Here is a 15,970-nt window from a genome sequence, read left to right as displayed (position 1 = left end):
ATGTGGCAGTTTATCAAATGCCTTTTTTAAATTGTGTGTGTGTGTGTGTGTGTATTCACCTAGTTGTAATTTTACAGGGCCTGGGTATCATACTCGTGTGGCCCCGTCTCCATATCTACACACATCCAACTTTCCTATAAAACTATGCACACTCCTCGCTGACACCACCTCCTCACTCAAACCATTCCACACCTCCACACATCTTTGTGGGAAACTATATTTCTTCACATCCTTCAAGCATATTCCTTGGCTATCTTTTTACTATGCGATCTTGTAGTTCTATTTAAGTTTTCCTCTCTCAACATCATTTGCTCATTATCCACTTCATCCAGTCCATTCAGCAGTTTATAAACCTGTATTAAATCTCCTCTTTCTCTTCTTTGTTCCAAGGTAAGCAAATTCATTTCTTTTAATCTCTCCTCATAGGTCATTTCTGCCAATTCCGGAACCATTTTTGTTGCCATTCTCTGCAATCTCTCCAACTTCCTTATATGCTTCTTTTTATAAGGGACCAAACCACTCCAGCATATTCCAATCTTGGTCTAATTACCGTACTAATTAATTTCTTCATCATATCTTTATCCATATAATGGAAGGCTAATCCAATATTTTTATCAAATTATAGGTTTCTCCAAACATCTTATCAATATGAGCCTCAAACTGCCCATGGTCTTGTATTATCACTCCCAAATCCTTTTCCTTTTCCACCTTTTTCAACACTACTTCTTCACCCATCTTATATGACCCTCTTGGCCGTCTTCCACTCTTCCCCATCTCCATCACATGACTTTTGCTCAGATTAAATTCCATTTGCCACCTCTTGCTCCACTCCCAAATCTTATCCAGATCTGCCTGTAAAATTTCACAATCTTCTTCACTCTTCACACACCTACACAACTTCGCATCATCCGCAAACAAATTAATATAACTGTTTACTCCTCTGGCATGTCATTAATATATACAAGGAAAAGTATTGGTGCCAGCACTGAGCCTTGTGGGACTCCACTCTCCACCACCAACCAGTCCGACTTTGCATCCCTTATTACCGTTCTCATCTCCTCCATCTCAAGTAGTTTTCCATCCACTTTAACACTTTTCCTTCAGTCCTCCATAAATCTCTAATTTCCATAGCAGTCTCATGTGAGGTACCTTGTCAAAAGCTTTCTTTAAATCCAAATATACACAGTCCATCCATCCCTCTCTCTTGTATTTTGTCAACCACTCTTGAATAAAAGCTCAGTAGATTTGTTACACATGACCTCCCTTTCCTAAAGCCAAATTGATGATCCGATAATAACTTATGATCCTCCAGGAACCGTATCCAATATTTCTTTATCACCCTCTCACAAATCTTACCGACCACACTTGTTAGAGACACAGGTCTATAGTTAAGAGGCTCTTCCTTACTGCCTCCCTTATAAATGGGCACCACTTCAGCTCTTTTCCACTCTACTGGTACTTCCCTGTTTCTAGTGAGCACCTTATAATATCATATAATGGATCAATCAATTCTTCTCTACACTCCTTCAATAATTTTTCTGAAACTTCATCTGGTCCCATCGCTTTATCATCTTTAAGTTCCTCCAACATTTTATATAACTCCTTTTAGGTATCTTAATGTCATCCATGTGCACATTTCCTTGTACATTCTGAGGCTTTACAAACATTGTTTCTTCAGTAAATACTTGCTGAAACCTATTATTTAGCAATTCCGCTATATTCTTAGGGTCATCTACTATCCCTTGCTCTCCTTTTAATCTTTCAATGGACTCTCTCTTTTAAGTTTACCATTTATGAACCTGTAAAACAATTTTGGATGTTCCTTACTCTTCTTGTCTACAATATCTTTTCAAATTTTCTTTCTTCCTCCTCCTTACCCTCACATACTCATTTCTTGCCACTCTATAATTCTCCTTATTTAGTATATTCCTGCTCTTTTCCATCTTTTCCAAGCCACATCTCTTTTTCCTTAGCCTTAACACAAGTTGCATTAAACCAATCCTTTCTTCCTTCCTCTCTCGGTTTATACTTTGGTACAAATTTCATAACTCCTTTATAATATTTCATAAAAATCTCATATTTTTTTGCACTTCTCTGATTTGTAACATCTCCCAATCTAATTTTCTGAAATAATTTTTCAAACTTTCTGTGTCCATCTTTCTATAATTCAATCTACCACTCCTGTATGTCTCGTCTTTCCTTCGCTGTGTTGTTGCTATCTGCATTTCCATAACCACATGATCACTCTTTCCCAAAGGACATTTGTATTGTATATCTCCACATAGGTACACTTCTCTTGTTAACACCAAATCCAGTCTAGCCGGTTCATCATCTCCTCTATATCTAGTATTTTCCTTCACCCTCTGTTCCATCATATTTTCCATCATTAGATTAAGAAATCTCTCTCCCATGCTTCCTCTCCAACACCACTTACTAGATTTTCCCAATCCACCTCCTTACAATTAAAATCTCCTACTAGTATCACCTTTCTTTTTCCAGATAATACACTTTCCAAACTCTGTAAAGTATCCTTGATCATATTGTCGTATTCCCTTAATGTCCAAGAATTTGTTTTAGGAGGTACATAGGTCACCATGATTATTAATTCTTTTCATCACTTTTTATCCTTATGCTTATCACTTCTGCGTTGTTCTTCCCATACCAAACCTTATCCACATTTATTTATTTCTTCGTCATAATCATAACTCCTCCTCCACCTTTACTCTCTCTATCCTTTCTCCATATATTATATTTATTATCCAAATTTATCTTTGTTTTTTCATGCAATTTTGTCTCAGTCAAACACACTATATCAGGCTTCTCCACCATCATATAGTCTTGCAATTCCAATCTACTTGACAGTATCCCATCTATATTAGTATACATTACGGTCCACCCACTGCTCCCTCTAGGGGTTTCTCCGCATTCCTTCTTTCCACATACCACATTTTCTCCTCAAACCGTCTCTTGTATTTTTCAACCTCCACTCTCAAGTGTGCATTCTCATCCACCAATCGTTTTTCATTTTCCTCGTCTCTTAACTCTTTCCTTCAAAGCCTTGCGGAATTCTCTATCCTACTCCTCCTCACTCCTCTGAACTTTTAATTCCTTCACCAACTCCTCAAATCTCTTCTCCAACATTACCAATCTACCTTGCATTGTTGCCCCTGTTGAAGCTGGACTCATGCTTTGACTGGCCACTTCGGCTTTGCTCCTGGGCCTCATCACATATTTTGAATTTGGTAATTTATTTCACCGGTCTATCAATTTTTTTTTACTCTTCCTGGGAACATGTGGGTGTGTGGTCACTGGGGGCCAGGCCTGGTAGCTATGTGTGTGGTGGGATGCGTTGGCGGCTGCTATGGCTGGCCTTTGTGTGGTTCCTGCTCCGTCATTTGGAGTGTGGAGGTTCTCACACCTCCGATCACTCCCATGTACACGCCACCAGTCTACGTTCACTCTGTACACTCATTCACTCGCTCTGGTTGCCCCTCACTACCAATAACGATTCTCACTCAAGCACATTGCTTAGCGTGTGGAGTGTTAGTTAGATGCCACTCTGAGCAGGAGGCACGTCCGCTCTCTATGGAGCGCGGACGGTGTGTGTGTGTGTGTGTATTTACCTATTTGTGTTTACCTATTTGTGTATTACAGGGCCCGAGCTAAGCTCTCTGTGACCTGTCTCCTTGTCCATTCCTGTCATATCTCTCTTTCATCTGATTGACACACATCGTGTCAACGACATCACTGCTCAGTTTATTCCACTAATCAATGCTACGATGCGGGAAACTGTATTTTCTCACGTCATTTAGACAGATGTCCTTTATTAGCTTTTTTCCATGTCCTCGGAGATGATTACTTGTGGTCACCTTTATCAACTCTCTATCCAGTATGTCAATCTTGTTCACCAATTTATACATAGTTATCATGTCTCCTCTTGTTCTTCTCTCTTCTAATGTGGTCAGCCCCAGCTTCCTCAGTCTTTCCTCATAGTCTAACTCCTGAGTCTTGGTACCATCCTTGTTGCCAGCCTCTGTACCCTTTCCACCTTCTTCACATTTTTCTTCATATGCGGTGACCAGACACATGCTGCATATTCTAACTGGGGTCTTATTAAGGTACATAATATCATCTTCATCATTCCTTCATCTAGGTAGTGGAATGCAAGGCCAATATTTTGAAGCATGTTGTATGTTTTCCAAAAAATCTTGTTAATGTGTTTCTCCGGTGACAAGGTGTTTTGCACGGTTACTCCTTAGTCTTTCTCCTCATTGGTCTCTTTAATTTTCTCATCACCCAGCCTGTAATACCTGTTTGGTCTGTATCTACTTCTTCCCATTTTCATAACATGGGTCTTGTCTATATTAAATTCCATCTGCCACTCCTTACTCCACTCGTATATTTTATCAAGATCTTCCTGTAACTTGTTACAATCTTCCACATTCTTTACTCTCCTCATAATTTTAGTATCGTCCGCAAACATGTTCATGTAACAGTCAATTCCTACTGGCATATCAACATAAATCAAAAACATGATGGGACCTAGCACTGACCCTTGTGGAACTCCACTGGTTACCTTCTTCCACTCGGACTTCCTTTCTCTCACCACTGTTCTCATTTCTCTTCCCATTAAGTAATTTTCCATCCATTTTGCTAGTTTATCATTTACTCCTCCAATCATCTTAAGTTTCCACATCAGTCTATTGTGTGGTACTTTTATCAAAGGCCTTTCTCAAGTCCAGGTAGATAGCATCCACCCATCACTCTCTATGTTGTAGTATGTCAGTCACTCTTGAATAAAAACATAATAAATTGGATACACACGATCTTCCTTTTCTGAAACCAAACTACCTTTCACTCAGAATGTTTTCACTTTCTAGATACTCACTCCACTTAGCTTTAATTACTTCTTCACATACCTTGCACAATATACTAGGCAATGATGCTGGTCTATAATTTAGCGGTTCCATTCTACTACCATTCTTAAATATAGGCACAATGTAAGCTCTTTTCCACTCTTTCGGGACTAATCCTGTTCGTATGGAGGTTTCCACAATATCAAATACGGGGTTCAACAATTGATCCTTACATTCATTTAGCAACCTCCCAGATATGCCATCAGGCCCCATTGATTTATTAATATCCAGATTGCTTATAATTTTCCTTACATCTTCCTTAGTAACCATGATGTCCTGCATTTGCTTTATTTCCGTAGGCCTTCCTCCCATAAAATGCTCCTCCTTTGTAAACACTTTGCAAAAGTTGTCGTTCAAAATTTCAACTATATCTCCAGCATCTTCATATACTTCTTCCCTGTTTTTACCTTTTCTATTGCTTCCTTTTATTTAGTTTTCCATTTATGAATTTGTAAAACATTTTGGGTCACTATCACAGTTTTCCACCACCCTCTGTTCATATTCCTTCTGTGCTGTTCTCCTTACTTCAACATATCTATTTCTTGCTGTTTTGTAGACTTCCCTTAATAATACATCACTGTTTTTCTTAAGTTTCTTCCATGCCTTTTCTTTGTTCTTTTTTGCTTCTTCACAATTTCTATTAAACCACTGTTTATTATTTAAAGTCCTCTTTCTGTGATATGGCACAAACTTTTTCACAGCAGAGTTATACAAATCCATAAATTTATCGTATTTCAATTGCATATCCCTTTCCTGGTATACCACGGACCAGTCAATTTCATGAAAGAACTCCCTTATATGGTTATAATTTGCCTAGTATAATTTAATTTTTCCTCCCTTCGTTCCACAATCTTATTCGTGCTTAATTCCATATCCAGCTCAAAGCTTAGGACATCATGATCGCTTTTCCCCAAGGGACATTCATGTTCAATTTCCTCTTTTAGAGAGATTCCCCTGGTAAATACCAAATCCAACCTTGCTGCAACATCCTGTCCCCTGCACCTTGTTGGTGATCTCACCCACTGTGTCATCAGTTATTTGTTGCTACCTTTAACAATTCTTCTGCCCACTCACCACCGTTCACCACTTCGTAGTCTTCCCACACTATTTCTTTGCAATTAAAGTCTCCAACTATCATCACTCTATCCTTTCTGTTGAGTTCTTGCTTCATTCTGTCTAGAGCAGTGTTTCTTAAACTTTTTTGTGCAGCGGACCCCTTTTATTAAAATTACTCATGTAGCGGACCCTTTATTATTATAATTTTCCTTTTGAGTTTGAAAGTGTTTGCAGGTCATAATATACTGAAATTACAACTGAATTATTTATTACTGGCTTATCTTCAAAATAAATGTTTATATTTTGCTTAACATAATTTCCACAACATTGATAATTTTGCATACAATTTTTCATGAACTTAACAGCAACGCTTCCTCGTCATAATATACTGAAATTACAACTGAATTATTTATTACTGGCTTATCTTCAAAATAAATGTTTATATTTTGCTTAACATAATTTCCACAACATTGATAATTTTGCATACAATTTTTCATGAACTTAACAGCAACGCTTCCTCGTCATAATATACTGAAATTACAACTGAATTATTTATTACTGGCTTATCTTCAAAATAAATGTTTATATTTTGCTTAACATAATTTCCACAACATTGATAATTTTGCATACAATTTTTCATGAACTTAACAGCAACGCTTCCTCGTCATAATATACTGAAATTACAACTGAATTATTTATTAATGGCTTATCTTCAAAATAAATGTTTATATTTTGCTTAACATAATTTCCACAACATTGATAATTTTGCATACAATTTTTCATGAACTTAACAGCAACGCTTCCTCCTCATATCTCACAACCATACTTAATGCGATGAATGATACTGTTTTTGCTGCCTCACTACTGTTGGAAAATCTGGTTCCAGTCTGCACAAAACACACTGTGGGATAGGATCCTCACTGTTGCCTTGCCAAAAAAATCCAAGTTTCAAGTAATCACTGCAGTATTTACGCTTCTTTTTGGCTGTTTCTTTGTGTGTTTGCTTGTGCCCTACAGTGGTAACCGAGGCATCTGTACTGCTTTGGTTTGTGTCAGCGGTGTTCCCTTCGTCCATGGCATCTGCGCCTGCCTCCAGTAGCTTGAGCTGAGTTGCACTGTTAGCATCGTTTCTTTCTTCTTTAAGGCCAGTGCTGTCTTGGTTGTTGTTCTGGAATTCAGTTTTCTTCTTTGTAAGTGAGCCTGTCTTGAGCCACAGATCCATTATCCTGATGCTAAAAAGTAAGCTAGGCTGTCTTCTGATGTTTATCCTGCAAGTAACGTAAAAATAATTTTTTAGTTAAATACACGAGGTCTAGTATTCAAATTCTAATCTCAAAAGGTAGGTAATAACGTTTAACAAATGGCATATAAAAAATCAGTATGTTGTCATAAGCATCCAGATGATTTTCTTACCTACAAAGAGGAGCACAAGCAACTGCCGTGTGTTCCTCACAGCAGCCTAATGTCAACTGATATGTGGCGGGTGGCCACACCACCGGGCATCAGTCAGTACAATGTTGCCAAATCATAAACACCACTGCCTTCTATAAAGTTGTTTTTGTGTGTGTCTTTTCGAATTTCGTTGAGGATTTCACCCCAAGGGAGGAAGGCGGCATTACTTAAATTACTTCCATCCCAATGTGACTTAGCCACTGTAAAAAGCCATCAGGATTTGGTGCTACAAAAATAGGAATTTTTGACGTTTTGGCCGAAAATTTGACTGAAATCGATATTAAAAATTATCCTGCGGACCCCTTGGAACATTCCACGGACCCCTGGGCAGTGAACTTGCCATCTTTCATCTTTCGGTACTGTTCATATTCCCAAGCACTGGTTCTGGGTGGTATGTATACTGTTATAATATTAATGTCCCTCTTGCCATCTGTTATAAGCATACTTATCACTTCCTCATTTCTCTTACCATAGTTCACCTCCTTCACTATCAGATCTTCCTTAGTAAGAACCATTATACCACCACCTTTATTTTTTCTATCATTTCTCCATACTTTGTAGTGTTTTACAACAAACCAGTCTAACTTTATTTCGGGCCTTAGCTTTGTTTCCACTACACACATTATGTCCGGTTCGTTATTTCTAAGGTAATCCATACATTCTAGCCTCTTAGACAGAAATCCATCTATGTTCGTGTAAGTCACTTTTATTCCATTCCTAGTCTCATTCTTCCATGTAATGCCTATTCTGTCTGTTTTATCCACCACTTCTTTAGTCTCCCATTTCTCATGTTCCAAAAAATCTTGGTCTTTTCCTCCTCTGTTCTTTCGTCATTCCTCTCTTTCACTTCAGTTACAAGCTCCTTCATTTTCATTCGCTCATCTTGTGACATATTTCTTCTTATGTAAATTGTTTTGGTTTCCTCAGAGTCCTTAAGTTTCCAAGCCCTCCTCAACAAGGCTTCCTCTGCCACCTGAGACTTTAATTTCAATTTTAATGGTCTATTCTTGCCTTCCTCAAAAGCTCCCAATCTCACACTTTCTTTTACCTCAGCATATAGGTCCTCTTCTTTCACAGAGATCTTGTTCAGTAAAGACTTAATCTTGTCATTTTCCTTATCCCTCCTGTCCTGCCAGTTCCTGTTAGTTTCCTCCTGCAATCCTATTATGATCACACATTTTTTCTTTTCAGCAATATCTCTCACCACATACTCATTTTCCTTTAGTGCCTTTACCATTTCCCTCTGCGTAATCCCTTTATTTTCCTCTTCCTGCTTTTTTACTATCTCCCTAAACGACCTTTGTACCTCCTGATGTTCATGGTTCACTTCTTTCATCCTGGTATCAATTAGATTAAGGCATTCCTCCTTCCTCAAGTCCCCTTCGGATATTTTTATCTCCATTTCCATGAGTTTAGCCTTCATCTCTTCACATTGTTTCCTTAGTTGTTGGTTTTCTTTTCCCATCTCTACTTTTTCCTTCAATAGCTCTTTATTCGCTAACGTTAACAAATAGATCTCTTTTTTGAACGAATCATTCTCGGCTAGAACTCTATCCAGTTTTTCTTTTATGGACAAAATGTTTAGGAACTTACTTTCCAGTGCCTGGATTCTTGCATCCATATCTAGTTTCTCCAGTCCTTTTGGCGTAGTAATAAAACCTTCAAAGTCTCTAGCTTGTCTAGACGCCATTTTTTGTTATCGTCAGCTGATTACGGCCAAAACAATTACCGCCCACACTCTCCTCTCAGGGATCACTCTCCATATCCCTCACTTTCAACACTAAGCAACAGTAGGACATTAACAGGACACTAACTTAGAGTTACTTGGGCCCTGTAACACCATAGGTATTATCCTTCTTTCCATCCGCAGCCGGAGACAAGCCGTCCTCTCTCAGTGACGGCGACGGTGTGTGTGTGTGTGTAAAAGATAAAGTGGAAAAAATTAAAGAAAGAAAAGTTCTCAATATTTGTAGAATAAGAGCTGAGTTTTATGAAACAAGTATGATCTTCATAGTATACTCCATTTTAATTTTTGTCTAGAGACAAGTTGCAATAGCAAATAGTGGATAGTATCACATTCACATTGAATTTCATGAGTTTGATAAGATTTGCATTCATCAATCAAACAAACTGCCATTAAAATTTCTTATTTAATTTTTGCCAGAGTTGTTGAAAGTAAGAATCCTGAGTTGCCAGTGGGAACCCACTTGGTCCACTATGAGGGCTGGCGAACCTACACTGTGTTAACGAGCCAGCACCTGAAGGATAAAGAACATTTTGGTGTGATGTGTCTGCCAGAAATGGGTGATCTCCCTAAAAGTTTGGGCATTGGCATCTTGGGCATGCCAGGGTAAGTTGTAAGAAATATTAACAGTAATTATTTCAGCATATTAACAAAGTAAAGACAAAGGCATGATGAAAGGATAAAGATATTGGTCATAGGTTTGCTAGTATAAATAATGTTTAAGATAAGAAAAAAATTAAGAGATCCTTTAATTGTATTATCAGCTACATAAAGACAAAAGCACAAGGAAAAGATATGGGTATTTGGTCCTAGTTTTATGTTACACATTGTATAAAGGGCCCCATACATGCTCAGGTGGTTTGTCCACCTTTCCTGGCTTTCTCCTTTCTGACGAGTTATGTCAGAATGGAATAAGGGCAGGGAATGCCATGGTATCCCTCCTCACCAGCTTCAGGAAGGAAACAACTTGAGAGGGCCCCTCTGGAAGGCGATGCCAAATGAAGGAAATCATCCTAAGTTGTTTGCAGTACTCAGCCACCAGCTGCCTGTGCTTCTCAGCAATTTGTCACTGGCCTGTGCCACCTAAACACTGCAGCTGTGTCTCCTTCGGATGACAGCAATTTGAAACGGTTATCTACCCTGCTGAGTATTCTAATTGACAAATTAGAGAAGCCAACAGATCCTCCAGTGTTATTGGGGGCCGATTTTAGCCAGTTCCCTGACTTCTCCCATTCTCAAGATGAAGCAGCTGGAATTTCTCAGTGTCTGCCTGAGTTTGATCCCCTTGATATCCTCAATTTGCTCTCCACCACACAGCCAATTGGTGATACTGTGGTTGATACTTGTTACTACCTTCCAGAAGGCTCTTGATGAGCTTGCAAACCACTCCTATGTTAAGGAAGAAACAGGTGACCCTTTGTCTGAACGTCTGGCTAGCATTTTTAATGTGAGGTTGTGATGTCAGCCTTTCTTGGACAGCATGTTACTCAGATGTGATAAGGTCAAGCTCCCGGTTTATGTGCCCAACTTAAAGGACCTAGTGACCAATCCAGCTTTCACTTACTAATAAGCTCTTAAACTTCTACTTTGGTGGCCTCAATAATAGCCCTTGACTACTAGTTTCCGCTGTTAACTACATCAGCCATCTATGGAAAGTGATTGCACAGGCTAATGTGAATGACTCTACCTTGGCAGACATCTGCAATTGGGACTGTGAATGCAGCAAGGATGAATTGTTCCCCTTCAATGTCTTAAAGAAATGAGTATAGTAGTGAATAAGGTGGTAAGTGTGGGATTGGTCATATGTCCATGTGAAGGTTTGAATCCCACCATGTCTGTCCAATCCCAAGCTCACCACCTTATCCAGTACGCCACTTCCTCCATATATATATATATATATATATATATATATATATATATATATATATATATATATATATATATATATATATATATATATATTGTAACAGAGGGAGACTTTTAGGAAGTGGGATAAAGATGAAAGCTTATCCCCGTGTGCATAAAGTTTGTGCTTATCATTAAATTTCATCATCATCTAACTGTTCTCTTGTTTTGAATATCTTATGGGAAGTAACTGGAAGATGAGACTTGGTATCGATGCAATCTAAATTCACTCATGTTTATTGTGGCTTACAATTATATTTGAAAGGTAATAGTCTTTTTACCATAAACTGAGACAAGCTGGTGAGTGAACTATAAGGGGCATAGGGTTCATGCGGGGATGGTCCGGGTCCCACAATCCTTCCTGCAATTGGGCTGCCATATTGGCTAATGACATCATCACAACTGATACGAGCACAAAGGTGCTTCACCCATTCCACGACCAGGACAGCTAGAGATATATGATAAATGTTGTCAGGAAGATTAGCACATGGCCTCTTGCAGTCAGTTGGATGCCTTTAGTATAGCAATGACAACCCTTTGTTTATTCCACCTGAGAGGCACAGAAAAGCATTCAACAGAGGATGTGTGCTGCAGGGTGTAAGGAGTGCCTGCCATGTTGCTCTCTGAAATATACATCTGGGGATCAGGCAGGAAATGAGTAATCTATTTTACATTGATTCCTATAAGGAAAATAATTTCATTATTTAACATCTCAATTCAGGAATGGATTTTGTTTAAAAACCAAGATTCCATTGTACTTGAACTTACTCAGTACACACTTGTATAGCAATGAATCTACACTTGTATAGCTATGAATCCTAAGATGCCTCTTTCTTCAGCAACACTGCATACTTTGGATTTTTGGATATCTGCAAGCCTAAGGCTGGAGACGTGGTGCTAGTGAATGGAGCAGCTGGAGCTGTTGGCAGTGCTGTGGTGCAGATTGCTAAGTTGAAAGGTACTTTGTAAGCATTTATGAGCTAATTTAGTCTTCAAGTCTTTGTATTTATACATTCTCTTATGTATGAGGAGCACTGGCAAAGGACAAAAGAAAATGGAAGGAAGGAGAGATCCACTGAATAATAATTACAAACAATGCTTTTTTTGTTAGATAAATTGAGGATGGAGAATTGAGTGATGTGGAATTAGTTCCTGCATTATTTAGAATGACAGAATGGCTTGCCTGAGTTGCATGGCTGTGTGTACTCTCAAGAGTATATTGAAGAAATCTTGATAATCATTCAAACATGATGTAAAAAATGGCTTTTAAAAATAAACTTGGTCCTTTCTTTTAGAGAATGCACATTGTAGCTTTTGGGCTTAAAAGTTGCAGTGGAAATTTGAAACATTTATGTGGAAATAGTTTAGTTTTGTAATGTATTCATAATCTGAGTGACAATATATGTTTTGAGGCTTTTCTTAGTGATACTTTATTTTTTTTGTATGCTCTATGTAAATGCATCAGTTTGAAAAATTCAATATAAAATTATGCTGTAACTGATTGTATTTGTTTCCAGGTTGCAGAGTAATTGCTTTTGCTGGGTCAGATGAAAAAGTTGCTTGGGTGAAAGAGCTTGGTGCTGATCATGCCTTCAATTACAAAACCATGAATATTGGAGAGGCACTGAGCAAGGTTGCACCAAAGGGTGTCAACATTTATTTTGATAATGTAAGTTCTGATGTTTCTTCTTCTTCTTCTTTTTCTTCTCCTTCTTCTTTTTCTTCTTCTTCTTCTTTTTCTTCTTCTTCTTTTTCTTTAGGTGATTGAAGAAAAGACTTCATCCTCATCTTTTTTTTTTATTCATAAATGGATCGATTTAACCAAATTGCAAGTTCTGAATGTAAAATACTAAAAAAGTGTGGATTGAATGGCATTGACTGATCACTACTTATGTATTGAATTGTTCTGTACTGCAATCAACTACTATATTGTATACTTTGTCACTTGCTATTATTTCTATGGTGATGTGTATATGAGCACTTAGGCCCTCTTCCCCACATAAAAAAAATATAAAAAAATTGCAACATAATGAGCATAATCTATCCTGGAATATTAATTTTGTACGGTGGTCATTTAACCCCTTCAATACCACGACATATTTTCATATTCCTTCTCGTTACAATTTGGTGATTTTATACAGGTTCAGAAACTTATGTGGGGGATTAAAATAGTGAAGACTGTGGCCACTAATCTTCTGGTAATCCATAGACTCTTGCTAATGTCAATAAAATTGTCTAATCACACCCAAATTCATGATAAAAATGCATTCCAGTACTGAAGAGGTTAATAATCTCTTATGACAATTTTTTTTGTATTGATTAGTCTCCTTTCCCTAAAAGGAAGTTGCTTTTATGTAAGAGGGGCTCTGACCTAAGAAAAAATTTACCTAAAGATGTTAGTCCAAAAAAAAAAAAATAGTTTTGAAGACTATCTAAAATTATGATTAGCATCTATAAATGTTTGTGTTTGTTTAGGTTGGTGGCAAGTTCACTGCCCAGGCCCTGCCACACATGGCAGACTATGGTGTGGTGTCCCTGTGTGGTGCCATCTCCACCTACAATGAGGAGGTAGACATTGGTGTGCCAAGTCTCAGAAGTAAGCATTATTTTTTTTCCTTTCTTAGATTTTCCATTATAAACTCAAAAATCAAAATATCATTGGATGCTTTTGGTAGGATGCAGATAATATTGTGTGGGCAAAGTGCACACTATGGAGCATATCTTGCCCACCTCCTGGTCAAGAGCTGGATGCTGATAAGTGAAATTATGGACTTTTTTCTTTATGGTTATACTCAATGCACTGCCATTAATCTTCAGGTCCTTTCAATGAGGGCACTGTGATCTGGAAGCAGCTTCATATTGAGGGATTTCTCGTTTTCCGCTGGAAAGCACGCTGGATGGAAGGTTTGAAACAGCTTAGGGAATGGATAGAGCAGGTAACTAATTTATTTTTATTGGGGGAAGATTTATCAATGTTTATTATTTTTATCAGTCTGCTGAAATATTTTTGTTCTATTTTGAGGTTATCAGATCCAACTTTGGATTGTTATGGAAACTGAGAAATTTATATGAAGGAAAGGCACATGTAGTTGTCAGCCATTCTCTCTCTCTCTCTCTCTCTCTCTCTCTCTCTCTCTCTCTCTCTCTCTCTCTCTCTCTCTCTCTCTCTCTCTCTCTCTCTCTCTCTCTCTCTCTCTCTCTCTCTCTCTCTCTCTCTCTCTCTCTCTCTCTCTCTCTCTCTCTCTCTCTCTCTCTCTCTCTCTCTCTCTCTCTCTCTCTCTCTCTCTCTCTCTCTCTCTCTCTCTCCTCTCATTCTCTTGACAATCTTGACAATTGCCTCATACCTCAGGCAAATGCCTCCAGATAAGATGATGCCATTGAATGAAGCACTTTTTGAACAGATTTCCATTTGTCTTCAACATGATGGTTACTATTGTTACAATAATTTGTTATTTAAATATTTGTAGTTATTTATCTTGTCTACCAAGAAAAACTATCATTCTCTGCTTGCCTTTTTACTCAGGGAAAGCTGAAATACAAAGAGACTGTATTTCAAGGATTTGAGAAGATGCCGAGTGCCTTCATTGGTTTGTTCCATGGTGAGAACACTGGTAAGACAGTTGTGGTGCCTTAGTGAGATTACACTGTCTAGAACCACCAACATTGCCTCAATTTTATCTTAATTTGTTCAATAGATTCTTGCTTGAATTGAATATGAAATTTTAAAATATAGTAAACTAATTACCATAAATACACTAAATTTAATGTCTGTCTTCATAATTTATGATAAATTTAAACTAGATGTGATGGTGTCCCATGCTTAATATATATAATTGTCATGTACTTTGTTGTCTGGTTGGAAAAATGTAGTTTTTATATTCCATTCACAATGTAAATGACTAATTAAAGGACATACCTCATACTGCATGGATGTCTATTGTTGTGCTCTTCATCATCTGTGAGGAGCAGCTTAGAAAGTACAACTGTATATGTATCCAGACCTAATTCCAAGCTAAAATATTTGCTTGTTAACATCAGACCATTTGGGGATGTATCACTTATGTGTGTGTGTAATTCTAATGATATCATCATGCTTATTGTACATTAAACTAATAAACATAAATTTATTTAGGAGTAGGAGAGTGATATCATGTGACAAGACATGGAAACTTAGCAGGATATGGTGTGAGTACTATGTGATTCAGTCACTGAGGCTAGTCTCTCTGGCCTTGCTATGATATCAGGTATAGACCTTAGTCACATTTGCCTTCCATTATTCATAGTAGATGAAATTTTGGGTGAGTATTTAGTAATGGAAGATGCTGTTCTTCATTCAGAGCTCTTTCAGTATAAGTTTAAAACAGCTGTGAGTTTATGCACTGACCAGTGATGCAAACAATGACAAGTAAGTAAGTACTCAAGTACTCTTATTTTGTATCTATCAAGAATAAATTTGATTAATGGATGCAGTAAATCTACAGATTTATTGTGATGAAGGCTTTGCTAGAGGGAAATAAATGGCTTCATGTTATCTGCTTTTTGATAAATATGATTGAATCAATGTGATTATTCTTTATACGATATGTAGACTTAAGTGAAGTAAAATTTGTTTGGTTCTTTAATGCTGGAATGTCAGAATCCTTCCCAAAGGTTTCACTGGACAGATAAAACAGTAGGGTTGGACAGGAATAGTTTTTGCAAGTAAAAAATGGAACTGCCTCAGTTTATTCTTGAGTAAATGATGGCAAGTTCTGCTTAGTGTGTTGCTCTTTAAAGGAATCACTTGTGTGATTGGGCCAGTGCAGAATGACAACAGTGATTAATATGCCCAGATTAATAATACCCACAAAATAAAACAAATGAACAAAATTGATAGGTTGTTGTAGAAGGCATCTGA

At 37.7% G+C, this 15,970-nt stretch overlaps 1 protein-coding gene across 7 annotated transcripts in view; it reads left to right on the top strand.

Moving 5' to 3' along the window:
- Positions 1–15,695, top strand: part of LOC123498636 (prostaglandin reductase 1-like) — a 156,529-nt gene extending 140,834 nt beyond the window's left edge. For 6 of the 7 annotated variants that reach the window (XM_045245947.1, XM_045245946.1, XM_045245950.1 and 3 more), the window contains 6 exons: positions 9,589–9,774; positions 11,913–12,031; positions 12,591–12,742; positions 13,549–13,669; positions 13,891–14,009; positions 14,597–15,695. In XM_045245947.1, coding sequence (XP_045101882.1) covers positions 9,589–9,774; positions 11,913–12,031; positions 12,591–12,742; positions 13,549–13,669; positions 13,891–14,009; positions 14,597–14,707 — 808 coding nt within the window. In that variant the 3' untranslated portion in view covers positions 14,708–15,695. The remainder of the gene's footprint in view (positions 1–9,588; positions 9,775–11,912; positions 12,032–12,590; positions 12,743–13,548; positions 13,670–13,890; positions 14,010–14,596) is intronic. The other variant, XM_045245951.1, reaches the window with a different exon arrangement.
- The last annotated feature ends 275 nt before the right edge of the window (positions 15,696–15,970 follow it).

The sequence above is a fragment of the Portunus trituberculatus genome, chromosome 48 (genome assembly GCF_017591435.1).
Source record: "Portunus trituberculatus isolate SZX2019 chromosome 48, ASM1759143v1, whole genome shotgun sequence".
Lineage (NCBI taxonomy): Eukaryota > Metazoa > Arthropoda > Malacostraca > Decapoda > Portunidae > Portunus > Portunus trituberculatus.
The sequence above is the reverse complement of the archived record's forward strand: the minus strand, read 5'-3'. Positions and strand labels throughout refer to the sequence as shown.